At 54.1% G+C, this 25,461-nt stretch overlaps 1 protein-coding gene across 5 annotated transcripts in view; it reads right to left on the bottom strand.

Annotated features, from left to right (window-relative positions):
- ZNF362 (zinc finger protein 362) overlaps positions 1-25,246 on the bottom strand; it is a 40,454-nt gene extending 15,208 nt beyond the window's left edge. Inside the window, exons 1-5 of one of the 5 annotated variants that reach the window (XM_053210983.1) lie at positions 24,988-25,246; positions 10,907-11,032; positions 5,499-5,562; positions 5,071-5,317; positions 442-763 (exon numbers count right to left, since the gene is read on the bottom strand). In XM_053210983.1, the coding sequence (XP_053066958.1) occupies positions 442-763; positions 5,071-5,317; positions 5,499-5,562; positions 10,907-10,944 (671 nt within the window). In that variant the 5' untranslated portion in view covers positions 10,945-11,032; positions 24,988-25,246. Of the gene's footprint in view, positions 1-441; positions 764-5,070; positions 5,318-5,498; positions 5,563-5,706; positions 5,846-9,987; positions 10,061-10,906; positions 16,130-24,987 lie in introns of those variants that run through there. The other 4 variants (XM_053210990.1, XM_053210986.1, XM_027059754.2 and 1 more) reach the window with 4 other exon arrangements.
- Between the last annotated feature and the right edge of the window lie 215 nt (positions 25,247-25,461).

The following is a 25,461-nucleotide window of genomic DNA, read 5'->3' as shown; positions in this document are numbered from 1 at the left end:
CCTCCTCCCAGCTGCACATCAGAATCATCTGGGGAGCTTTCAAGCAATCATCTGGGGAGCTCTGCATGTCCGCCCTCTAACCAATTATATCAAAATTTCTGGAGGTGCTGCCCTGGGATTGGCATTTTCTGAGTGCTCCCCAGATGATTCCAACTTGAGGGTCGAGAGCTTGAAGGGAGGAAGAACAGGACTCCCACGACACCAGGTTGTGGTGAGGTTGGCCTCTGGCAACCCCGCATATGCATGGCGGGATAGCCCCAGCCTGCCTGTGAATGGGCTGCGGGTGGGGCTCACCAGGAGACCCCGCTCCTCTAGACCTGGCCCCTACCCTCAGCCTCTGCAGTCCCTCTTTCCAGCCCCAGCTGCTGGGCTCCTAGGGCAGCCCTTGGTGTGAGCCTCCACCCCACGCCCATGTGGACCCCCTCCCACCAAGACCCCCACCTGTATGTCTTGCCCTCCTTGGCAGTCTCGCCCGAGGCCAGGATGGGGTAGGGGACTACGAGGACGGGCGGCCCCCCTGGGTTCTCCGCCTTGATCTTTTTGCGGCCGCGCTCGGACTTGGGGGGGCCAAGCAGGCCATGGCCCTGGATTGTCTTGATGGAGTCCAGGAGGGGGGGGCTGGTGATCCCTGAGATGAGGGTGGGGGACGAGGCGATGAGGCGGCTCTGGCTGGTGGTGGTGGGCGTGGACGGGGTGCTGGTCCCCGTGCCTGCACTCGACTCGGACGTGCTCACAGCCGGGGTCCGGGAGGAGAGCCCCAGACCTGTGGAAGACATGGGGTGCGGGCAGCTGCAGAGGCCTTTCTAAGCACCCCCCCACTTCTCTTCGTAAATCACCCCAGGGGGAACTAAATGAGAGGCTGTGTGTGTGTGTGTAGGATGCCTTAGATACCTAAGGACTAAACTGGGTTGGTAACAGAGGCACTTTGGAAATACTTCAAACTGCAGAAAAAAAATAAGCACACAGACGTTCACTACTGTGTTATGTGCAATAGCAAAAAGCTAGAGGAACTGAAATGTGTAACATTAGGGAAGGGGTCAATAAATTGTGATCAGTTTTCTCTACTGCACATTAAGTGTCCATTAAAAAGGAGGTTATTATGGGGCGCCTGGGTGGCTCAGTCAGTTGAGCGTCCGACTTTGGCTCAGGTCATGATCTCGTGGTCTATGAGTTCAAGCCCTGTGTTGGGCTCTGTGCTGACAGCTGGGAGCCTGGAGCCTGCTTCGGATTCTGTGCCTCCGTCTCTCTCTGCCCCTCCCCCGCTCAAGCTCTGTCTCTCTCAAAAATAAATAAACATTAAAAATAAATAAATAAATAAGTAAAAATAAAAAGAGGTTATGTTTGTAAAACAAAATATACACACAAAACAAACAACAAAATGGCCTATGTATGCACAGAAAAACTAAGTAGGAGAAGATGTACCAAAAGTGATGTGGATAATGCAATTAGGAGTAATTTTTTTTTTAATGTGTTTTGTTTTGTTTTGTTTTGTTTTTTTTACTTAGCTATACTTTGATTCTTTGACAATGAACTTTTAAAGAAACTTCTGTGATATATATATATATATATATATATATATATATATATATATATATATATATAGGAGCCTGGCTGGCTTAGTTGGAGTGTGCAACTCTTGATCTGGGGGTTGTGGGTTTAAGCCCCACACTGGGTGTAGAGATTACTTAAAAAAAAAAACCTTTAAAAAAGGGAAAAGGAAAAAAAAATAAAATAAACTTTTGTTAATAAAAGTTATTCTTTTAAAAAGGAGGGGACTACAGGGGCGCCTGAGTTGCTCAGTCGGTTGAGCATCCGACTTCAGTTCAGGTCATGATCTCAAGGTTTGTGAGTTCGAGCCCCAGCATCGGGCTCTGTGCTGGCTGCTCAGAGCCTGGAGACTGCTTGGGATGTTGTGTCTCCCTCTCTCTCTGCCCCTCTCCCGCTTGCACTTTGTCACTCTGTCTCTCTCTCTCAAAAATAAATAAACACTGAAAAAAAGGGGGGGACTAGAAACATTACAATATCAGGTTAAACAAACAAAAGATGAAAATAGTATCTATTGCATGACTAAAACATTGCTTCTTTTAGAAAGAAACCAGGAGCACCTGGGTAGCTCAGTCAGTTAAGTGTCTGACTTTGGCTCAGGTTATGATCTCACAGTTTGTGAGTTCAAGCCCTAAGTCAGGCTCTGCGCTAATAGCTCAGAGACTAGAGCCTGCTTTGGATTCTGTTTCTCCCTCTCTTTCTGCCCCTCCCCTGCTTGTGTGCATGCTCTCTTTCTCTCTCTCAAAAATAAAGACTTTTAAAAAATAAAAAATTGAAGAAATAAAAAAGAAACCAAAAATCTACGCATTGAAAAAGGTAAGCTCCAGAGACGGACACATGTTTGTGTCACACACTGGCAGTGGAAGGATACATCTATCACCCTCAGTGGAGGGCTGTTTGGCACAAGCCATTGATGTGTCAATGTACCCAACTTTTTAAAAAAAATGTTTAACATTTATTCAGTTTTGAGAGACAGAGAGAGACACAGCTTGCATGGGGGAGGGGCAAAGAGAGAGGGAGACACAGAATCTGAAGTAGGCTCCAGGCTCTGAGCGGTCAGCACAGAGCCCGACGCGGGGCTTGAACTCACAAACCGTGAGATCATGACCTGAGCCAAAGTTGGACGCTTAACTGACTGAGCCACCAAGGCGCCCCTAATGTGCACAACTTCTAGAAATTGCCCGCAAGGAAATATTTGCCCATGATGATGTTTGTACACAAACATCTGTGTACAGGGACCTTCCATATAAAATTCTGCTCAGAGAAAACCGGACACAACCTGTTTGTCCTCAGCAGGGGCTGTGTAAAGAGATGTGGTCCATCCTCACTGTGAAGGACTGGGAAGCCACAAAAACAAGAAAGATGCTGTGCAGTGACGGAGACAGAATGCCCTAATGTGCCGTTGTCAGGTGAAAAAGCAAATCACAGACAGTATGAACCCATCTGTTTAAAAGCACACACACCTAAACCTCATATGTATGCAATAGACAATACATATGTGTGTGTAAATGTACAGGAAGAGATCTGAGAAGACACATCCAACTCAATTTGTGTATAAAAGATGGCTCACTCTAGGGAGGAAGAATACTTTTCTGGCAAAAGGACATTTCCATACTTTATCTAGCTGCTTCTATATTATTTGATTTTTTTACCTGGTGAATTCATCCATTTTTTACATCTGTGATTAAAGGATAAAACAAAATAAATTATAGAGAAAACATATGAAAATGCTAACAATGGTAGGACTAAGACTAATTTTTTCTCCTTTCAGGTTGTCTGCGAGTTCTCAATTTTCTGTAAGGACTATGCATTACCTTTATAATTAAAAAAAAGCATTAAATATGCTTATGATAGAATGCTTATGACAGCAAGTTAAAGTCATGGGTACAGCCCTACTACAAGCTCAGCAAAATACGCACACATATTAAAAAATAAACAAAAAAGATGGAAAAGGAAGGAAATGAACCAAAGGGCTCTCTAAGCGGCTGGGTTAGGAGCTGGGATTATGAGTGGGTTTTTTCCCTTAGTTTTTCTTTTTTCCAAATTTCTTTTAATATGCTTATATTACTTTTTTAATATTACTTTTATAATGAGAAAAATAAATTTAATAAAGTCATAATAAGGGGGGAATGCGCAGAGTGTCACTGGGGCCTCAGGGAGGCTCACTGGGCCCCATAATTCCTGGGCGTCTGAGAGGAGGGGGGAATGAGGAGAGAGGCACCCGGCCGTTGGTAGGGGTGAGCCAGGGGAGGAACAAAGGCCTGGCTGCTGTGGCCTCCGGAGAAAGCCTGTCCACCAGGCTCTGAGGTAGGCATCAGGCAGACCCAGCCTGATGACCTGATGACCTGATGACCCAGGCGTGACAATGCCTCAGGACGCCCCCAGCACCCTAGTCCCAACCTACTCAACACTGAGCTCACCTCTTTCCCCCACCCCCTCCTGTGATCCCACTTCCCTGGCAGTGCCTGGGATGCCCCCTCACTTCTTCCTGCTCCTCACCTCTATGTCCAGTCTAGCATCGAGTCCTGTCCATTTCCCTCGACGTGTCTCAGATCTGTCCCCTTCTCTCCATCCCCACTGTCACTGCCTGGTCCAGGCCACCACCCTCTCCTATAGATCTCCCTGCCTCCTGCCCTCTCACCAAGCCAGTCCCCACCTCGCAGCCAGACTCAGCTTTCCAACCCAACTCTGAGCATCTCCCTCCCCTACTGACAAATCTTTCATGGCTCCCCACTGACGGAGGGTAAAGTCCAAACTGCAGGGGTGGCCCACAAGGCCCTTCACATCTGGTCGGCTTCCTCTCTAGTGTCAGCAGGACCAGCTAGAGCCAATGGACTCTAGAACCCACATGGGCTCTGGACCCACACCGCCTGTGTCTGCCTCCTACCGACTGTGCAACTCTGGCTCACCTTCCTCATCCGTTAAATGGAAAGGTTAGGGTGCACACGAAAGTGCTGTCTTAGAAGTCAAAAATGGTCGACTGTTCAACCTAATACTAGCACTACCCACCTCACAGGACTGCTGTGAGTAATAAAGGCACACTGTAATAATAAAATATTATTATTATTTATTAAAATAATAAAGGCACAGGAGTAATAAAGGCACACTGCTGGCTACACGCTGGTGCTCAACTGGAGTCAGCTGCCATATTGTGAGTGTAGTCACCATCATCATCATCTGGCCCTTCCACCCATCCTACGCTTGCTTTCTACACACATACCCGCTTAGCACGTGCTGTTCCCTCTTCCTGCTTCGCTTCCCTCATCAACAGCCAACCTTTCCCTGCATATAAACCCTTCCCCCTCACCCACAGAGGGTCTGGTCAAGGTTCCTCTCTGGATTCCCTCAGTTATCTGGCACTGACCCGCCCCCGTCCTGTCAATGTCACGCGTGGGGGGGGGACGGGGGAAGGCTGGGGCGGGGAGGGGAGGGTTGTCCTCCCAGACTGGCTGGGGCCTGGGGAAGGCGGGCTCCCTCCGCCCCGCCCCGTCCTCGCCGGCCCCGCCCACTCCCGGGCCGCCGTACCTGTGACGGTGCTGGTGGCCGGCCGCGCGTGCAGCGCCACGTCGGGCTGCGGCACGGCCTGCGGGTGCAGCCCCGGCACCTGCTGCAGCTTGGGCAGCGACATGACGGCTTGGCTGCTCTCGGCCGGCGCCGGCGGCACCAGCAGCGGCTGCTGCGACGAAGCCGACGTGGGCGGCAGGTGAGGCGGCCGGATCTTCTCCGCCATCAGCTGCTCCTTGATCTTGTTAATCAGGACCAGGTTGTCCAGCTGCGGGCGGGAGAGGAGAGGCACTGAGGGGGTTGGGGCCGCGCCGGGCCCCTTCCCCGGGCCGCCGGTCCCCCGCGAGCCCTGAGCCCTGAGCCCCGTGGGCCGGGCCGAAGCCCGGGGCAAAGCAGAGCAGCTCCAAGAGGGGGAGGGCGGCCGGAGGGCGATGCTCGCTCAGTCTTACCTGGCTGGGCATGGTGGGAGGAGGGGGCCAGAAGTAGGGGTTGTTAAATCGAGGCTCGGCCATCCTGCGGGGAGAGAGCGACTGTCACAGGGACCCTCCCCAGCCGCCTGGGCGAGCTCCCATCAGCTATACCCACTCAAGTCTGGCCCCACGTCTGGGATCCCCACCTCTGCAGGGCCCTCACCCTGCAGCAGGGCAGGCCCCTTACCAGGCCCGGGCAACCACATCTCCAGGCTGAGAAGTCAGGAATTCAGTGTCTCCCTCCGTGGGCCCCAGAGGGCAAAAGTCAGAGACAGGCCAGCTATGCTCCCAGGTCCCCCATCACCCCGATGCCCACAAACCGATCCCCATTCCCCAGAAGGGCCTGAAGCTGCAGAGCCCCCCCCCCCCCCCCCCGCCGTGAACCCATGGACTGATTCCACACCCCGCCAGACAGAGACACACTGGGGAGTCTTGGGGCAACTTCGTAAATGGCCACAGAACGGAGGCAACCGCCCAACCCTGATCCCTGCCCTTCTGACCCCTGCCCCTTTGAGTGCAGACAGCCTCATCGGAACATGGGGGGCATCCTGGGTCATCAGATACAGCCTTTCTGAAGGGCAATTTGGCAAGATGGTTTACAGAGACCCACGGGATTACTGCCCTTTGACCCAGGAAATTGTACCTCTGGAAAGTTATCTTCAAGAAGCAAGCACGGGCACGTGCAACACTTTACCTACAAGGACGTGTCCGCACGCTGTGCTTAAGGAGGGGCTTGAGGAGGCTGGTGGCTAGGGCAGTTGGGGGCTCTTCAGTAGAAGTATGTGACAGCCTATCTGGTGGCCCTCACTTCTGGCAATTTCCTTGGCAGGCTGTGCAATTAGGCCTTTCACCCAGAGCAGTGTGAAGGATGGGCCTTCAGAGCTATCTTACTCTTCCAGAGGGTTCAAGTCTTCCTGCAACCCTAGAGTAAGTCAAGAAGTGACTTACAGGGACCGTGCTGAACGGAGTTTTCCATTAGGCCTTACTCCCTATCAAAATTCTCTTATTTATCTTGCTCCTACAGTAATTACTAACTAAATACCTACTGGTATTGCTGTTTAAATGACTGTTTGACCGTCAAGGCCAAAACGAAATGCCTTCCACCTCATCTCCTGGTCTTAGAAGCCTGAGGAGCCCCTACTAGAATGGCAGGCAGAGGGGTTTAGGAGAAAATTCTCAACACAATCTAATCTCAACACTTTAAGAAAGATCTTTTACATAAATTATCCTTGTAATCTTTACTTGAGAAATAGGCACAGGAGGTATTATTACCCCATTTTATAGGTGAAGAAACTGAGGCTTGGAGAGAGGGGAAGGGACCTGTCCAAGACCACAGGCTAGGGTACCAGAGTCAAACTAGAAAGTGGATTTGCTCAAGCCCTTTCCTCTGGGGATTTCGCTTTGCAACCCCCCCAGTCCTTGGTTGAGCAAATACTCATGCAAGTGGCCTACACAGAACCACCTTTGCCCTTTCACTCCCAGCCTGGGGGCTGGGTAGGGTCTGAGCCTGGCCAGGCTGAAGGTCATAGTACCCTCCTCTGGGGTGGCTGGGTCGGCCCCTGCCCTCTAAGGGCCCTCCTGCTCCCTCTATCCGCAGACACCAAGCTGCCCTTTCCCTCACAGCCCAGAACAAGACGCACTTCCTGCCTGGAGTTCTCCCTGACTGTTCCAGATCCCCTTCTCAGAAAGACCTCAACACAATAACAGTGAGGAGGCTGCCATTTACCAAGTGTCTACCCTGTGCCAGGCCCACTGACACTGAAAGGCAGGTATTCTCATCATCCCCATCTTACAATTGAAACAAAGTTCAGAGAGGTGGAGTGACTTAGTCAAGGTCACACAGCAAGTAAGTAGAGCTGAGATTCCCCCTCTAATCTGCCTGACTCCAAAGTCCAGCTGATTAGTCCCTTAGCTGTTCAAGGGAAAGACAAGGCATCCTGACTGCAGGCTTGTGAATATGCCCTGTCTTAAGATACCATGGGCACAGCCCGGGGGCAGGCACCCACACATCCAGAAGCTGTCCCTCCCAGCTGTTGTCCACCAGGGAAAACGTGAAGGGAACTGAGCTGAAGAGCCTGGGAGAGGAGGCTCCAGGCTGGGGCGGGGGAAGGGGAGCCGAGAACTGGATACACCTGTCTCACTCATCTCAGCATCCCCAGCAGCCAGGCCTAGAGGTGACCAACAACAGGAGTTGTATGACGGAATGAATACATGAAGGAATAATAATCAGAACTCAAGACAGCCACATACAGTTCGACGGTTGACAAAGCTCTTCTGTACCCACAGGCCTTCTCCTCAGAGCCCAAGGAAGCAGGGAATAGTCTCATCCCCATTTCACAGAGGGAAGCACTTTGCTCCAGGCCACTAGGACAGAGGCAGCACTGCACCGCCAGCTTGGGCACTGGCTCTCAGAGCCTCAGTTCTCCTCATCTGTGAAATGGGGTGAAGCAGGCTGCTCTGCCTCATTCCTGCCCTGCCCCACCCCGGCCCAGGGCTCTGCCTACCGCACCAGCTGTTCCTTGGCATTTCCTCCTTCTCTTCAGCTCAATGCCAAGTTCAGGTTTCCCAAAGCCCCTCCCTGGCTAGGGAGGTATGGGGAAGAAGGTGGCTGGCCTAGGGTCCCATGGCTGGAATAGAGCATCCTCTCTGCTACTTGTCTGGCTCCTGGCCAGGCAGGGATGGCCCCTCGCCCTGGCTTGGCACAGGCCCACAGAAGGGAGGGGTCTGACCTGGGCCACTTCATCTGATCCCCGCAGTCTCTTCCTAATTTCTCCTCATCCTCCTCTGGCTGGTCTTAAGTAATTTAGTGATTCAGTCTGTGACCCTTGCCCTGGTGTATACCTACTGTGTGTCAGATGCAGGGAAGGCAGGCAGGGGTCGGGGGGGGCATTTGCTGAGCTCCTACTGAGTGTCAGGAACACTGCCAGGAGCACTTCAGGAGTATCTCGTGTGAGCCTCCCAGAAAGCCTGTGAGGTGGGTATCCACCTCTGCAACCCTGGGACCTACATGACCTGGCAAGCCGTCGCAAGAGGCGAGTGGGGAGGGTGGCTAGGGCTGGGCTAAGGCGCTCAGACCTTGTCTTAAGGGAGGGGTTTTAAGCAGGAGAAAGACTGGTCAGGTGTGTGTTTACAATAGGTGGACAGCAGAAAGGCATTCCCAGCAGGGGCCACAGCTTGAGCAGAGGCTTGGAGGTCTGAAAGTTCAAGGCAGGTTCGGGTCCATGAGCAGCCACCTTCAGGCACCAAAAAGAGAGCTGGAGAGGGGAGGTAGTGAGGGTACCGAATGCCCACTGAGGGGCTGGGCTGGGATGCTGGCGGGGAGAAGGCATCAAGGGAGTGTGCTGGGCTGGGGAAGCAACAGAGCTAAGGGGCCTGAGGTCAGAGGGCGCAGCCTGAGGGCAGGGGCAGGGGAGAGGAGATGGGGGCAGGGGCAGAGGAGCCAGGTGGGCTGCGGCTGAGCATTCCCGAGGGGACAGGCAGAAGAGACACTGCTGGTGGTCGGACAGGACGTGCACACTGGGCTTCAAGCCCCAGAGAGAAGCCCAGACTGTGCTGTGAGCCATGAAACACCGAGCCCTGACCCTTACAGCGGGCCAAGCACACTGTCATTTCATTTTTCTGGCTCTAAAAGGTGAAGAAAGTTGGATGGGTGGGTGAATGAAACACCTAGAGCTGCTTCTGCAAACAGCATCCTGATGGCAGCCGGCCTATCTATCCATCCATCTGTCCATCCATTTGTTCTGGATACGTTCTCTGGGCCACACCGGGACCAGCGCTGGGGATCCTGAGGCAAACGGGAGAGTCCTGCCATCCGGGAGCCCCAAGCTAAGTGGAGGAAGCAGACATGTGACCCCTCAAGCGTCTACCAAAGAGAACTCAAACCTGAGACCAGCTACATGCCGAGGACCTTCACGTGGTCCAGGCTGACCTTTCATGGCCTCACACTGCCTCAGCCCTCTGTGAAGCTCTGTGTGCTGTGACCCTGGGCTCCTCATCTCAGCGTCTCTCACAGCTCCCACCCACAGGCCAGGCTTTTCTCTCCCGCCCACCTCGTCCCTGGGTGGCCCATCCACTCTAGGATTTGAAAACCCAGCCAAGCCCCAAGTCTGCACCCCCAGACCAAGCCTGCCTCTGGAGCTCCGGGCCCACCTTCCAACTACCTCCCTTTTGCTGTCTCATGGGCTGATAGACTTGGTCTTCCCCTAGGACATGTACCCCCTGTAGCCATCCCCGACCGCCCAGATGCTCCTGCCACAGACACACACGGGTCCCCAACATGTCCCTGCCCTCCCCTCCCAGCTCAGATCCACCACAAGCCACATCCACGGGACTGCATTTCCAAATTCTCCCTCAAATCCACCCACTCCTCTCCCCGAGTCCTAGCTATGATCACCTCACCTGGACCATGGAACAGCCTACTTTGTTTAGAGCCCAATGTACCTGGATTCAAATCTCGGCTCCAACTCACCGGCTGTGTGATCTTGGGCAAAGCACTTGCTCCTGCCCCTCAAGTAAGGGATGAGCAGCCCAGAGCCAGGGACCTGACCCAGGATGGAAAAAAGGATCAGGGAGGACTTCCCAGTGGAGGTGATGCCTGCTTTGGGTCTTAAAGGATAAGTGGGAGTTAGCCAGGCAACAAAGGAGTGGGGAGCATTCCCGGCAGAAGCAGCAGCCTGAGCACACCCCCAGAGGTGAGAAGCAAGAGCGCTGTGTGAGGAGAGCTGAGCGTTCCAGCGAGGACTGGGAGAGGGGGGAGGAGGCTGGAGCAGCAGCCAGAACCTGACCTAGAAGGTCGATTCCTGAATCCTAGGTCTGGAGTCTGGACTCGAAGCAGTGGGTGATGGGGCAGAATCTGTGGTCTAGAGAGACCCCTCTGACTGCTGCGTGCGGAAGGGACTGGAGAGGCCAGGAGAGGGGCAGCAGGAGGACACCCGTCGGGAGGCCCCTGGAGAATGGAATGGAAGTGAGAGGCATGGGCCGAGCCGGGCCAGGGAGGGGAGTGACCGAGGAGGCCTGGCTATTCGGTTGGAGCGGGAGGCCAAGGAAGCATGCAGGTCGCCCCCCACCACGTGGCCCGGGAGGCCCTCCGGACACCCACGCAGACAAACATGGTCACAGGAACATGCAGACAGCACCAAACTCGAACACACATGACAGACACAGACCTGTGGTCCCACACATGGACAGATGGGGACACAGAGCAGGAACCCACAGCTGCCAAGACAGGTGGGTGCTGTTACAGGAAGGGGAGTGCACACGGCCCCCAGGGGAGATCCAGGGGGAGGCAGTGAGGGCACTTGAAGTTGGGATGAAACAATTCCTTAATCCCCCCGCAAAGAACAAACCCCTCATTGACAGATTTCAACCTGGAGTCACAGGTTCCTTACCTAGAGTGTCCTTTCCCACTTGGTGAACTTCTACTCATCCTTCAAGACCCAGCTCAAGTGTTCCCTCTTCTACGGAGCTTTCCCTGAACCCCCAGTCAGTCACTTCCTCTGTGTTCCCAACAGCACCTTGTATATGGGAATAACAATAACAATAATAATAAAATGGCAGCTACTATTGATTTCAACACCTACTACGTGCCAGGCACTGTGCTGAGTGTATCATATGCATCATGGCACTGAATCTTCCCAATGATCCTGTGAGATGTGCATTTAACAGAAGAGGAAACTGCAGCTCAGAGAGGTTGACCAACCTCCCCAAAGTCACACAGCTAGCAAGTAATGGAGTTAGGACACCACCCAGGTCTGGTCCAGCACTCCAGCGCCGATTGGTATGCTTATATGTTTCCCTGGGTGACTTCCCTGACAGACCACGAGCTCTTCACAGGTATAACTAGTGCTCATTCATCTTTGCCATTCCAGCACCTAGCCCAGAGTGGTCTCAGAAACTCTTTGTAGAATGAAAAAACACAATAATATTGACTACCTTTTCTTGAGCACTTACAGTGGGCCAGGAACTGTGTCAGGGCATTTTTACAGCCATTATTTTACTGGGGCAATAGACCCATGATACAGATGAGGAAACTGAAGTCCAGAGAGGTTAAGTAACTTGCCTGAGGTCGCAGAGCCAAGTCTAGATTTAAAACCAGATCTGTCCACGACCGTTTCCCACGAAGGTGGCCCCTGAGGCCAGCCTTGTAAGCTCCATAAAGGGGCACTGAAGAAGGGGTACACCAGGTGGCTGGGGTGGTCCAGGTACAGACAAACAGACACAATGCAGACAGGCAGCCCAGGGTGGCATGTGACTAGCCTTGCCCACTGCAGGACAGCAGGGTGCGGTTAAACAACCCTGTCCCACCCCCATCCCCAAACCATCCCACAGGCATCAAAAACTGAGATCTGCCCAGACCCCATGGCCACAGAGGAACGAGCTCCCAACAAAGCAAATGGGAGAGAGCAGGACCCAAAATGGTCCGGACACTATGATTACAAGGAGGCAAAAATAAAAACCTGCGTCAGAAAAAGCAAGCTGCAGGGAACCACACCCAGAGGGAGGGCTGGGAGAGGTGGCTGGAGCTGATCTGGTTTTTGTCTTTGTTTCTCTGATTTCCAGATTCTCCGTAATGCCGTTCAGTTGCTTTTATAATGAAAACAATAAATTTACTCTCAAAGAAAAGACAGAAAACTGTTGGCAGCTCAAGGCAGAGGGGGAAGAGATAGAGAGTCTGGAGGCACGGAGGGGCAGGGGTGGGATCAGGGTCAGTTGGTGGTAGGCACTCAACTAACCACTGCATGCCAGGCCCTGCACTGCCCCGTCCTCCAGAAGGCATGACCTGATTGGCAGCGGTGGATGTCAGCAAGGGCTGCCCAGCAGAGGTAACATTCGCTGTGCACTGTGAGGCTGCTTTTAGGATTCTGCAGGGTAGGGAAAGAAGGTCTCCACCACCTTCTCTGCCCGGGTCCAGGCTCTTCGGCTATTGCAAGAATCCCTTCACTGGTTTCCCCACCTCTACCCACACCCCCCATTCCACTCTCCTTCTGCAGTCGCTGTGAGATTTCTAAAAGACAAAAGCAAATCACAATATTCACCTCCTTAGAACCTTCCATAGCTCCCTACTTCCCTCCAGACAAGGTCTGGATTCCTGGGGCCTTGTATGTCTGGTCCCTGCGGACTCTGTGGCCTCGATGGCCACCTTATACTCTGCCCAGCCAGACAGAGATCCCCTAGTGCTCCACTTCCCTTCTTACTTCCTCACCATCAGTCAGGCTGCCCCCTCTCCCTGGAACCGTCTGACCTCCCCAGTTCACTAGCTAACTCCAGATTATCCTCAAGCTCCAGCTTATGGACCACTTCCTCCTGAAAGCCTTCCAAAACTGCTCTACCTCTATCACCTCCTGGGCTGTGTTGGAGCCTCTCCTCTGTTCCCTTTGTGCCCTACACATCTATCATCAGAGCACACATCCCTGTATTTTCTGTCTGTGTTCTTGTCCATCTCTGCTGTTGGACATGCTCTCTGTCAGGGCAGAATCATGGCTGGGTAATTTACCTTTTAAGCCCTAAGAGTACCTGATAAGTGTTTGAATGAATGAATGAATGGATGGATGTTCAATGTGGAGGCAACTGAGTGTTATGGCCTAGATAGAGGGAAGTCCCCTCCCCTACCCTGGCACTAAATCGTCCCCATTGTTACTCTGTTCCCTGTTTCCTATATCTAAGCCCTATCTTCCTAATTGGTCTGAGAAGGGGCTATGTGTGCTCTGTAAAGGCTAGCAGACCAAAAAGGATGTTAACAGCTAATAAACAGAGAATAGTTCTGCTTCCCTGGCAGTGAAAATGAAATGAGGTTCACCTCTTAAAATAGCAAAGAGAAATAAGAAAATGATAATACGCTATGCTGGTGAGGGTATGATGAAATTGGCACTTCTATGCATTATTGGTGGGAGTGCAAATTGGAACATTTCTAAAAACAGTCTGGCAATAATGTGACAAGAGCTCAAAAAAATGTTAAGACTTCCTGGCCTACTGATCCCATTCTTGGTCATCTGTCCCTAGAAAATAACCCAAATATAGACAAAGGTTTATGTACAAAGCTGTTTGCTTCAGTGTGTCTTTTTTTTTTTTTTTACCATATTGAAAAACTGAAAACAGCCAAAATTTTAAACAATGGGAGGATGGCTCTGTAAATCATGTTACACAGTGACATAGTCTACAACCATTAATAACGGCCAGTGTTTACCGGCACTGTAATGACTCATTTAACTCTCATATCAACCTTACAAGGAACTGAGGCACCGAGAGATTAGGTAACTTGCCCACAGTCAAGCGTGTATGGTTTGAACCCAGAAAGTCAGGCTCCAAAGCCCACGCTTTCCACCCTAACACTGGATCTGTTAGAAAGGACTGGAACCCCACTGCACTCATGCAGCACTCGTGATACATTTGTCAGGGGGATGGGGTAGGGGAGCAGATTTTCTAAATTGTACGGACGGACGGAGCAATGATATCCATATAAAAACCAGGTACTGAGAGGAGGGAAGGAAAAGCCAGAATGCTAACAGTGACGGTGCTTCCGGCTTGGGGTGAGAGCAGAAATGGCAGGTTTGGACTTACCTCATTTCCCTATTCTGACTTTTCTGCAGGGTAGTTACGTGACTTTTTTAAAGGAATATTAATGAAACTATAGGTTCAGCAAGCTTAGGCTAAGCAACACAGCCCAACCCCTGCCCACAGCTCCATTAGGATTCTGGCCTCAGGCCCTGCGGGTTTACCCAGGAGGAGAGAAGGGCTAAGAGAGGGCCAGGGGCTTGCTCGAGGTCCCACAGTGAGCCTCCAGCCACACCCCAGACCCCAGTCAGGAACACAGAGTCAGGAAGGGGCTCCCCGTCCTGGGTGGAGGCTTCGGAGGGGAGGCCCAGGCCAAAGCCTGCCCAGGTCACTCACTCCTGCTTGAAATCTCTCTCGGGTTCCCATCGCTTCTGAGGTATGGTTCAAAATCCCCAGCACAGAGGCCTTTGCCAGTGAGGCTCTGCAGGCCATATGCATCCCAACAGGTACATCCCCATGGCCTCCCTCCTTCCAGCCCCACAACACCACCTGCAGTTCCCCCAAAACAAGTTGCTCTTTCATGCCACCGTGCCTTTGCACAGCCTGTGTCCTTCCATCATCCAGCGAAAGCCCTGCCAGGTGCCCATCAACCACCAGTCAGCTCAGGCGTCACAGCCCTAGGGAAGCCTTCCTGCTCACCAGCCCCCCCCCACAGCTCTATTTGCAGCCTCTCCCCTGAGCTCCCACAGCCTCCTGGGCCTCCTCCACCACAGCACTGATCCCACTAAGCTAGAATTGCCTGGTTCCTTGTCCACCCAGTCCCCGGCGTAGCTGTGAGCTCCCTGAGATCAGAGCTTGGGTCTGGTTCTTAGTCACAACCCCACACCCCAACTTGGCCCCACAGCTCACCTGGCTCTTCTTTCAGGTCTCAGCTAAAGGTCACTTTCAAACTCTCCCTAGCAGAAAGTAGATTACCCTGTTATCCATACCCACAGCCCCCCTGCATTCTCTGCCATGTCTCTATCAAGCCTCTGGAAACTCCCTCCAGTTGTGACTCGAAAGGACAGGGCCACCAATGCAGCCCCAGAGCCAAGTGCTGGCCACACAGTAAGTGCTCAGGTGCCTAGTTCATGCTAGGTGCTCAATAAACTTTCACTAAGAGAGAAGGGCTGTGCCTGAGAGAGGAGGGGTCTGTCCACGTGGGCTTTGAAGACTGAGGGCTTTGCCAAGAGAGCCAGAGGGTAGAGGAAGAGCATTCCAAGCAGAGGGGCGGTGTGCGCAAAGACATGGAAAACTGGCTAGCTTCCCAGGGTAGCTAAACGTTCTGAAACCTGCTCCCTGCCCCAGAGTGGCAATAAGCTGATGCTGGGGCTCAGGTGAGCTATGGGGTGGGGGCGCTCCTGGAAAGATGTGTTCATCCCATTGAGGGATGCACAAAGATCTCATGAAGGTGGGACTTACTAAAGGAGGAAAGCAGAGAGGTCAAGAGAAGCCAGGGAAGGGCAGGCCAAGGAGTAAGAAGTACACATGCAAAGGCCCAGAGGCAGGAATGCACAAAGCATCACGTTTGGTCTGGCGTGGGTATGGTGCAGGAATTTGCAGAGGAAGAAGGGAAAGGTGTCTGGGGCTGTTCATAAAGGGCTACAGTTCCAGGCTGAAGTGCTTGGATAAAAGGCCATGGGGAGCCATGGAACGTCTCTGAGCAGGGGAAGGCCATGGTCGGGGTTTTCAGTGGACAGGTTATTATGGGGCCAGAAGGATGGCCTGGGAGGGACAAGCAGGAGATGGTCGAGGAGAGAGAAGCTGAAGTTTGCCATCTTCCCAGCTTGAGACCCCCATGCGCTCCAAGTTGGCCTCTCACGACCCCTCTGCCCTCCATGTGTCCCCACTCCATGCAGCCCAGAGTGCTGAGCCCCAGATGCTGGGCCCCACCCTGCCTCCAAGAGCCAGGCCAGCCTAGGGAGCTCGTGCCTGGGAACTTCCTGTGGGGACCGAGGCTCCCGAGGGTCCTGGATCCAATTAGGCTGGGTTTCCGCAGCCCCGCAGGGCTGGAAGGGCAGTTTTCACTGAGGGAGGGACCGATCCGCAGAGAGAGGGGCTGCTGTCTGTGCCCTGGTCAGTGGTAGCTGGGATGCTGCCCTTCCCCTCACAGTCCCTCCCACTCCCTGCCCCACCCGCTCTCCAGTACCAGCCACCCAGAGATACCCAGGGCAGTTACAGTGTCTGGGAGCCTCAGTGCCCTCATTTACAGAATGGGCCAGGTTCCCCTTCTCAGGCAAGAGAACCTGAGGTTCTCTTTCATGCCACCGTGCCTTTGCACAGCCTGTGTCCTTCCATCTGGGGCCATCACCCAGCTGGAGCCCTGCCAGGTTCCCATCAACCACCAGTCAGCTCAAGTGTCATGGCCCTGGGGAAGCCTTCCTGATCACCGCCCGGCTGTATTTGCAGCCTCTCCCCTGAGCTCCCACAGCCTCCTGGGCCTCCTCCACCACAGCACTGATCCCACTAAGCTAGAATTGCCTGGTTCCTTGTCCACCCAGTCCCTGGCATAGCTGTGAGCTCCTGAGGTTAGTTACCCTTCTGCTGGCTTAGAATACATGCCCTTCTCTGCTTCCATCTCCCCTGGGGACTCCCAGCTCCCATCCCCACACGGAACTCCTTCTGCCGGCATGAAATGACAAGAAGAAGAAGTAACTGAGCCCGTGTTCCATGCCAGGCACTGTCAGACAGTTGACAAGCATTTCTCTCAGGCTCCGAACGACCCTGTGAAGTAGATGCTGTGAGCATTTCGAAACACGACACACATTCAGAAAGATGCTAAGAACATAGACGAACAACTAAATGACTTCTTAGAAAACACACACCCCAGGCACCCAACAGGCCCCGACCCCATGTCCCTTCTCCCATCCCCTGAGGGCCCCGCCCTCCTGGCTTCTACCCCAATCTCTTCCTTGTTTGGAGTCAAGAATGGGGCTCCGGCCCAGTCACACAGCTGATGAGGGCAGAGGGAGCTTGAACCCACTGCCGCCAGCTTGCTGTGTGACCTTTATAAAACAGAGTTTCAACGAAATCACAGCCTGGGTTCCTGGATCCTCTGAGGGACAAATGGCAACTCAGGGGCTAAAAGCAGTTTCTGTACAAAACAGCCCGGGTCAAAACCCCAGCTCGGGCCCTTGAGATTGTTACCAAACTGAGGATGACAATGGTATGTCCACAGGGCTGTCGCTGTCATTTGGAGTTCGTAGGTACCCAGTCTTGAGAATGGTGCCTGGTGCAGTAAGGGCTCTGTAAGCCTTAGCTATTGTTGTTCTGTTAGGTTCTCTAAGGCGTAAGGGAGCCCTTCCCAACATTCCAAAGACCCACATGGAAATCTGACCAACCAAGGAGGTGAACTGGGCTGGGGTGGGGGGAGTACAGCAGCTCAGGCAGGCTTTCAGGACCCCCAGGGGCTGCTCCGCCGACTGCTGGAGAGCCAAGTCTGGGATTAACTCCAAACGGGAGAGCTGAATGCTGAACCCCCCAGGCTCTGGCCTGGTCCCCAGGAGCTTTCTAGACGCGTCCTAGAGGTCCCAGGCTGGGAAGCCCTGGCAGGTGGTCACAGCCTGTTCTCATGCTATGCCTCAGGATCCCCGGGGGGCGGGGGGGGAGGGGCAGGCAGCCTGTGGGGCAGGTCAGACAAAGCACAGGCCTGGGGTAGAGGCCGGCAAAGAGAGTGGGCCCTAAGCAGGGCAAGTCAGCAGAGGGTTGGCTGGTCAGAGAAGGGTGGGGAGGGCCCAGGCTAGACGCCTGGAGAGGGGCAAACAGGCCGGGGAAGACCTACTACAGGCCCTGCCACACCAGGCCCACCTTACCCTTGCCCTTTACACCCTCCCTTTACGTCACCCCCAAGGTGATGGTCTTGGGGCCATCACCTTCTCCATGTTCCTTGATTTCCCACTTCATGGTCTTTGCCCAGGCCATTCTCTGGCCAGAATGCCCTTTACCTGGAACACTTCAGCACTCCCTCCCAGAAGCACCTGTGCCCTACATACACCACAGTAAACCTAAAACCAAGAAGTTATAGGGAAGCGTAGCTTCCCAGAGAAGTATTTCCTCCCTAGCACTTGCCAAAATCTGTAATCAATCACCATCCGTGTGCTCTTTGGTGTAATGTGGGTCTCCCCCGCGAGGGCAGGGACCACATCGACGCTCCTCACCTCTACCTGCAGCAGCATCTAGCACACGGCCTGGGATACAGTAAATGCTCAAGAAATACCACTGAACCAAGGGGAGAAGCTGAGCTGCCGGCTCCACCGCCACAAGCAGATCCAGGCAGGGCATGGGTCCACACGCCAGTGCGAGGGTACACCTGAGGGCTCATGCGCAAGGCCCAGGATGTGAGGCTACGCCTTCGTGGGTGGAAACGAGTGTGTGCCTGCAAGATGCACCTACATGTAAGACACACGCGTGCACAAGTATGCCCGTGTGCAGATGATGAAGCTGGTGTGGGAACGCACATGAGGGACAGGCTTGCAGCTACGCATCGTTTCCTGGGAGGGTATAGGCAGGGGTGGTAACCCTGTGAGTGGCGGGAGTGCATGTGTGTGTGTGATGTGTGTGTACAGTGTGTGTGGATGTGCACTCCAGCAGACGTGCCTCCTGAACTGCTGGCTCCTGCAGGCCCGGTTCGGGGTATGTCTGGTGGTGTTTCTGAAATAGCAGGGGAGCGGCCCAAGTTGGCAAAACCGGGCAGGCGGAACACGTCAAAAACGGTAGCGAGGGGCGCCTGGGTGGCTCAGTCTGTTCAGCGTCTGACTCTTGATTTCGGCTCAGGTCGTGACCTCACGGTTGGGAGATCGAACCCCACATAGGGCTCCACACTAAGCATGGGGCCAGCTTGGGTTGGGATTCTCTCTCTCCCCTCTCTCTGCCCCTCCCTCTCCCTCTCTCCAAATAAATAAATAAACTTAAAAAAAAAAAGGGGATGGTAGTGAAATGGTTGATAGTGTGATTATGTATGAATGTGCATGTTTAAGTGTATCTGGGGGTGTGCCCACCCCAGCCAGGTACCCTCCCCCTCATCAAAGAACCTGACATGGCTAGTCTGTCCCCTCAAGGAGCATGAAACCTTTGCCCAAAGCTCAGAGAAGGACCCAGATGGTGGGGGCCCATCTCCCCCAGCTGTATCCTATAGCTATATGGATGAAGCAGGGACAAGGCAGGACACTTTGGGCCCCAGAAGCAAATCCCTTGGCATTCCCTACACACCTTATCCACTGAAGACACCACTTGGTCCCCTCCCCAAATCCTACCCAGTCTCCAAAGCCCGGCCCCAGCCGCAGGTTCCAGGAAGCCATGCCCACCTCTTCAATCCCACCCAAGTGCCAGGCGAGGCACTGGGCCCCTTATGGGGCCTGTACATCCAGGAATGTGACCCCTTTATGGATGTAAGGAGACGGGTACTAAAGAGGGAGCAGCTTCCCCAACAAGCACTGTTCCTGCCCTTAAACCCCAAGCCACATACTGTGGCAGCCTGTTGGCACCTGGGGAGCAGAAAGCGTGCCACGCAAAGCATTGTAAGGTGTGTGTGGCCTTGGACAAGCCCTACCTACTCCTCTCCCTTCCTGCTTTATTCCCCCAGTGGACAGGGTGAGGTTTGCCTGGGTAATCTGTGAGGCCTACCTCTCTCCAATTAGTGCATGACCTTAGATCTCAAATGATTCTCAAGGAATTGGGTACATAAACATCATCAGAGGTAGACTTTCTTGGGGCTACGTGGAGAGAGAACTGTCCTCTTTCCCCAAGTACACCAGGCCTGTCCGATACCCTGGGCAGGTGCCTAGCACAGTGCTCCAGGCACAGGAGGAGCTCGGGACCCATGCTTTGTACACACTCATTCTTTCACTCGCCCGTACATTCAGCACCATGCACCAAAGCTGTCTGCCCTTCAAGGAGCTCACAACTCAGTGGGGAGAAAAAGGCTGCCAAAGTCATGAAATCACAAGGTCAAAAGCACTGGGACTCCATAACGCTAACATCACCACCCAGTTGTTATTCACAGGGAAAGCACAGCACTTTACACTTTGTAGAGAAAATCTTTCTGGCAAGGACAATTTGTCTGACAAGAAGAGGCTGGGGGCGCCCCACCACTCCAGCTGAGATCAGAGGCCCTTTTGTCAAGGGTGTGGGAGGGGGATTATTGCTCTGTGCAGGGGCGGGGAGTGTCGGGTGAGGCTGGGCTTCCCCTAATAGCTGTAGGATTCTAAGGAGTCCCAGAGTACTGGGTTCAAATCCTGAAATGCCCCCACCAAGGTCTGTGGACTCGGGCAAGTTACCTAGTCTCTCTGTGCCTCGATTTCCTCATCTGTAAAGTGGGGGTGACGACAATGAGAATTTAATACGTTAACACTTATAAACTCTCTTGGAACGTGGCCTGATCCAAAAGAAGTACTCTGCACTGCTAAATAGTAAGGCAGAGAAAGTCCTTTTTCTAAGATTCTAAATCCCAGATCAGAGCACACGAAGACTCCAAGTGTCAAAGGTTCTGAGACTGGAAGAGACGGAGATTCTCAGATCCCATGATTTAATCACCTCGTTATTTCCTAACAGCAGCCCGGAGCCTCCTGGGGGAGAAGAGGACAGAGCTCAGTGTCACTTCATCTCCCAGGCGCTGCTCTACACTCAGGGCCACTGCCACACCTGGGCTCCTGGCATTTCTTCACCTCCACTAAAGCCCCAGCCACACCGTGCTGGCAACACCTGCCGACTCGCCTGCGAGGGGCTGAAGCATGTTCAGCAGTGTAGACAGGCAAGAAGTGCAAATAAAGAATAAATGAGAAAGCTTCAGATACTGATAAGGGCCACAAGAGAAAGTGGAAAGGTGCTGACATGACAGAGTGGGAAGCTATTCCAGAGCAAGTGGTCAGGGAAGCCCCTCGGAGGAGGTGACATCTGAGCGGAAACCTGTGAGACAAGAAGGTGCTGGCCGTGGAAACATTTGGGAGGGTTCTAGGTGGGGGATATGCAAAGGCCCTGCCAACAACCTGTAAATTCAAGGTGCAGAAAGAAGCTGGTGTGGCGGAGGTGGTGGGCCTGGGGAGGGGGTGTGCAGGGGGGCCAAGGGGCTCCAGGCAGGCCCAGACCACGAAGGGCCTTGTAGGCTCACAAAGAACTTTGGATTTTTTGTTCTTTGAAATGCCCTGGAAACACTGAAAGAATTTCAGCAGGGGCACAACAAGCCAGGGCAGGGTGTTCAGGGTCCCCATATCATTTCGCTCATTTTGACGACATCATGATGGGTTTCAAAATCAAGGCGGGGCTGAGGTTGGTGATCAGCAATCCTTACCATCCAGGTCGCATACACTGAGCTCCTACAACATAGCCTGGCCAGGGCTTGGAGACAGCCCAGACACTCTTGTTATCACTCCCCCAAACCCACAAGAGATTCACAGTGTACCTCATTTTAAAGATGAAGAAACTGAGATTGAAAAAGGGGAAGAATGTGCCCAAAGTGACACAAGCCATGCAAACTGTGCAAACTGTAAAGTCTGATTCACAAATGGGACTTGGTCCCAGGACCTGGATCCACCATCATGATGGTCTGTGGAACTAAAACCATTGATATTTTTAAGCCTCCTCTTCACCAAAAGACTTTCCCTGTGACACATGTAGGCACCCACGAATACTGCCCTGTGTTCCACGTACCTGAAGTCTCATACCTCTTCCCCATTGGCTTCAGAGCCCGGGAAGACTGTACTTGTACCTCACGTGGCCATCCAACCTGTGCTGGTAAGCTGGGGACTGGATGGATGGAAGGATGGAGGGATGGACTACCGAAATGTCCAACCACTAAACTCACAAATGGATAATGAAAAGAATAAAGGGATGATCTAGAAAGCCAATGAACAAATAAACACTGACAGTAGAGGAAGGAAGGAAGGAAGGAAGGAAGGAAGGAAGGAAGGAAGGAAGGAAGGAAGGAAGGAAGGAAGGAAGGGAGAAGGAAGGAAGGAAGGAAGGAAGGAAGGAAGGAAGGAAGGAAGGAAGGAGGAAGGAAGGAAGGAAGGAAGGAAGGAAGGAAGGAAGGAAGGAAGGAAGGAAGGAAGGGCTGGCTTTGCTTTACAGAAAGGCAGGGCAAGGAAGTATCTGCCCAGGAAAGGACAGGCCAGGCTGGCTTCAGACCCAGTCCACACCTCACCCACACACAGCTTCCTTTCCATCTGGGGCCATCTTGCCTCCATTCCCCAAGCCTGAAAATAGCCTATTTCTCAGCCCCTGGACAAACCCATGTCTCTGGTGAGGTGCTGGCCATTATAGTACCCGCTACCCCATCAGCAGTCACCACCAGCAGCAATCACTGCTTCCCAGGGCCCAGTGGAGCCTGGCAGAGGGTAGAGTGGTTCACTCTCCCTCTGTGTGTCTCATGGAGGAAGGAAGACAGGAGACCAGGGCTCTGGTCCTAGCTGGGACCCAAACTGACTTCAAGCCACTGGCTTCCCCTCTCTGAGCCCAGGTGACCTCTCGGGGCCTTTTCAGCTCTGACATTCTATAGGGTTGGGGCCTCTAGATTTTTACACAGTCGCTGGGTCAGCAGAAGAATTTGAGAGACCAAACACTAGAAGGTAGGGGAAAGTCCTATCTACAAGCACCAAAGTCCACCTAGAGGCCTGGACAAGGAGTCTGGAGGCTTGTTTAAGCCCTCATCTACCACTGCTTAACATCTCCAAGCCTCAGTTTCCTAAATTTTGAAATGGGGTTAAATATCCCCACCTCAACAATTTCAACACAGGTGAGTTTCGGGGAGAACCTGATGTGGTAACAACCATGTACCACACTATGCAAACTGTAAAGTTCCATTCATACACCAGGGTTACCATGGTCGGTTAGTGGGCAGTGAAGGGTGACGTGCTGTCCTACTCCAGTTCAGTTCTGTCCAAAATGATTCTTCCAGCAGTCAGGGCCTCCACAGAGAACAGCGGAGAGAGCCCAGAAGTGGGAGCCTAGACATCTGGGCCCTATCTCAGCTCTCCTAACTGGCAGTGTGACTTTGAGCAAGTCACTGCCCCACTCTGAACCTCAGTTTCTTCATCTGAAAAACACCTAGCTTGGGACCCTCTGGCCCAGGCATGCCAAGTTCCGCAGCCCTGAACCCCTAACCACCCCCCCCCCATCCCACCCCGCCTTCAATCCCTGACTCTGCCCTCAGGGAGCTCACATTGTCATGTAGAGACAGGATACAAACCAGGAGTTGAGAACTAGAGGGGTCTCCCCTCCTGGAGATGCTGGGACAGGGGCTAGAAAAAGGCTCAAGGTCCTTCCTAAACAAACTTTCCCAAAGAGAGAAAGACCAGGCCCAACCTGCCCCGGAGCCTTGGACAGCGCCTGGGCCTGGCCTTCAGACCCTCCTGTAGCCTTCAAAGCCAGCAGGCTCTGACCTGTCCAGCAAGATACTTCAATAACTTTGCCCAAGTCCAAACTACCTCCCAGAGAGGTGCCTTCAGAGTGTGGACAGAAGTAGCAATAAAGGGTAGGAGGACCACCAGGGAGAGGCTCAGACTAGCAAACCAGTGCCCCCCACACACCGACCAGCCCTCTCCTGCCCCTCCCCTCAGACAAAACCCACTGGGGCCCCCCCTAGCCTGAACCCTGACAAAAGCCCACCACCCCGGGGGGTATGTGTCACCAGATGCCACCTCCAGAGGCCAGGAGGCCCACGAGATCAAAGAAGGGGCTCTCTAACTGCCAACCACCAAACACCAAACACACTGCCGGAGGCTCCAGAAGCCACCCCAGCGCCCGGGGCATGATTCCTGCCTACAAGGGGGCCCCCTGGCCACCCATGAAGGAGACACCCCCACATCCCCACACACACTGCTCCAAGGCAGGACACGGGAGAGCAGGATTATTTCCTCATGCCAGGGGTCTGAGTTGGAAACCGCGGGCCCATTCACAGCCCCTATTGCCATATTTGCCAAATCTGTGGATATAGTTCCTTACAATGCCATTTTTATAGAGCCTCTTCCAAAAAGACATTTCCTGGTCCCCCCAAGTCCCCATCACGAACCCTCCACGTGCCCCCCGCAGCTCTGAGGAAACCGGCAGTTAACTTTTTCCCAAAAATCCTGCAAAGGCGGCTGCCTGGGAGGGGGGGGAGGGGGGGAGAAATGGGCCGCGAGATCCTTTCGCGGCATTTCACCGCCTTCCGAAAAAAAAAAAAAAAAAAAAAAAAAGCTAAAAAAAAAAAAAAGAAAACTTTCGGAGTTAACTTTAAATTCCCAGCCCTCCCCCCCAAATCGCCCAGCGGCTTCCTTTTTTTTTTCCTTTAAAGTGCAATTGCATTGTGTCTCACCTCCCCGAAAGGCTCGCGGCTCTCGCCAAAGAAAAGGAAAAAAAGCCAACCCTTCGGGTGCCCCCTCTGCTTCCAGCCGCCTCTCCCACATTCTCAGACAGTTTTATTAAAATTTTCAGACAAAAGAAAAACAAAAATGGCAGCCTGGCTTATTTTTAAAACAGGACAGGGACGCCATATTCTGCAGATCTGCAAAAAAGGGGAGAAATCCGGCACTGGCCGCTCCACCGGGCCGGCTGCAAAGTGCGCGAACCGCGCCGTTTGCAATCCGTTTATTTGCATTAAGCCCCATGAATCATTGTTTACCGGAGAATTGCAGCAGGTTTGAATAGCCCGGCTTAAGAAAACACACACACACACACACGCACACACACACGCACACACACACGCACACACTCGGAGAGCAGACCCAGACACGCCGCCGGAGACACTTCCTACCCGCGCGCCGCCGCCGCCGCCGCCGCCGCTCCGGGCCGGGCCCGAGGCGCAGGCGGCCCCGGGCCCTCGGAGCGCCCCGGCCCGCGCTGACAGCGCCCGCGCCCGGCCCGCGCCCCAGCCCGCAACTCGGCGCAACTTTCCCGCGGGCGGGCGCTCGGGCGGGCGCCCGCCGCCGCCGGGCCCGCTCCCCGCGCGCCCCGGGCCCGCACGGACCTGGCTGTGCTGGCGGCGGCTCCGGGACGCGGCCGCAGCCCCGCGCCCGGCGGCCCTCGCAGGGCCGGGCTGGGGCTCCGGCTCCGGGCTCCGGCTCGGGCTCCGGCTCGGTGCGGAGCCGCGCGCAAACCTTCCGGGTCGCCTGCTGTTCACTTCTGGGTTCTGCAAGCGCCGAGGCGGCGGCGGCGGCGGCGGCGGCGGCGGCGGCGGCGGGAGGCTGGGTCTGCAGCGCCGCGCGGCCCCCCGTGCGCTCGGCGAGCCCCCGCGCCAGGCGCCCGGCTCCGGGGGGGCCGCGTCGGGCCCCCGCCTCTCCGGCTGCGCAGCCCGTCCGGCCCCGGGGGCTCCCGCGAGTGGGCAGCGCCGGGCGCGGGCGACGGCGCGCGAGGGGAGGGGGCCGGGCGGGGGGCGGGGGCGGGCCGCACGCTGGGGGCCCCGCTCGGGCCCCGGGGCCTCGTCTCGCGCTCGCCGCCGCTG

Source organism: Acinonyx jubatus, chromosome C1 (assembly GCF_027475565.1).
Source record: "Acinonyx jubatus isolate Ajub_Pintada_27869175 chromosome C1, VMU_Ajub_asm_v1.0, whole genome shotgun sequence".
NCBI classification, from domain to species: domain Eukaryota; kingdom Metazoa; phylum Chordata; class Mammalia; order Carnivora; family Felidae; genus Acinonyx; species Acinonyx jubatus.
The sequence above is the reverse complement of the archived record's forward strand: the minus strand, read 5'-3'. Positions and strand labels throughout refer to the sequence as shown.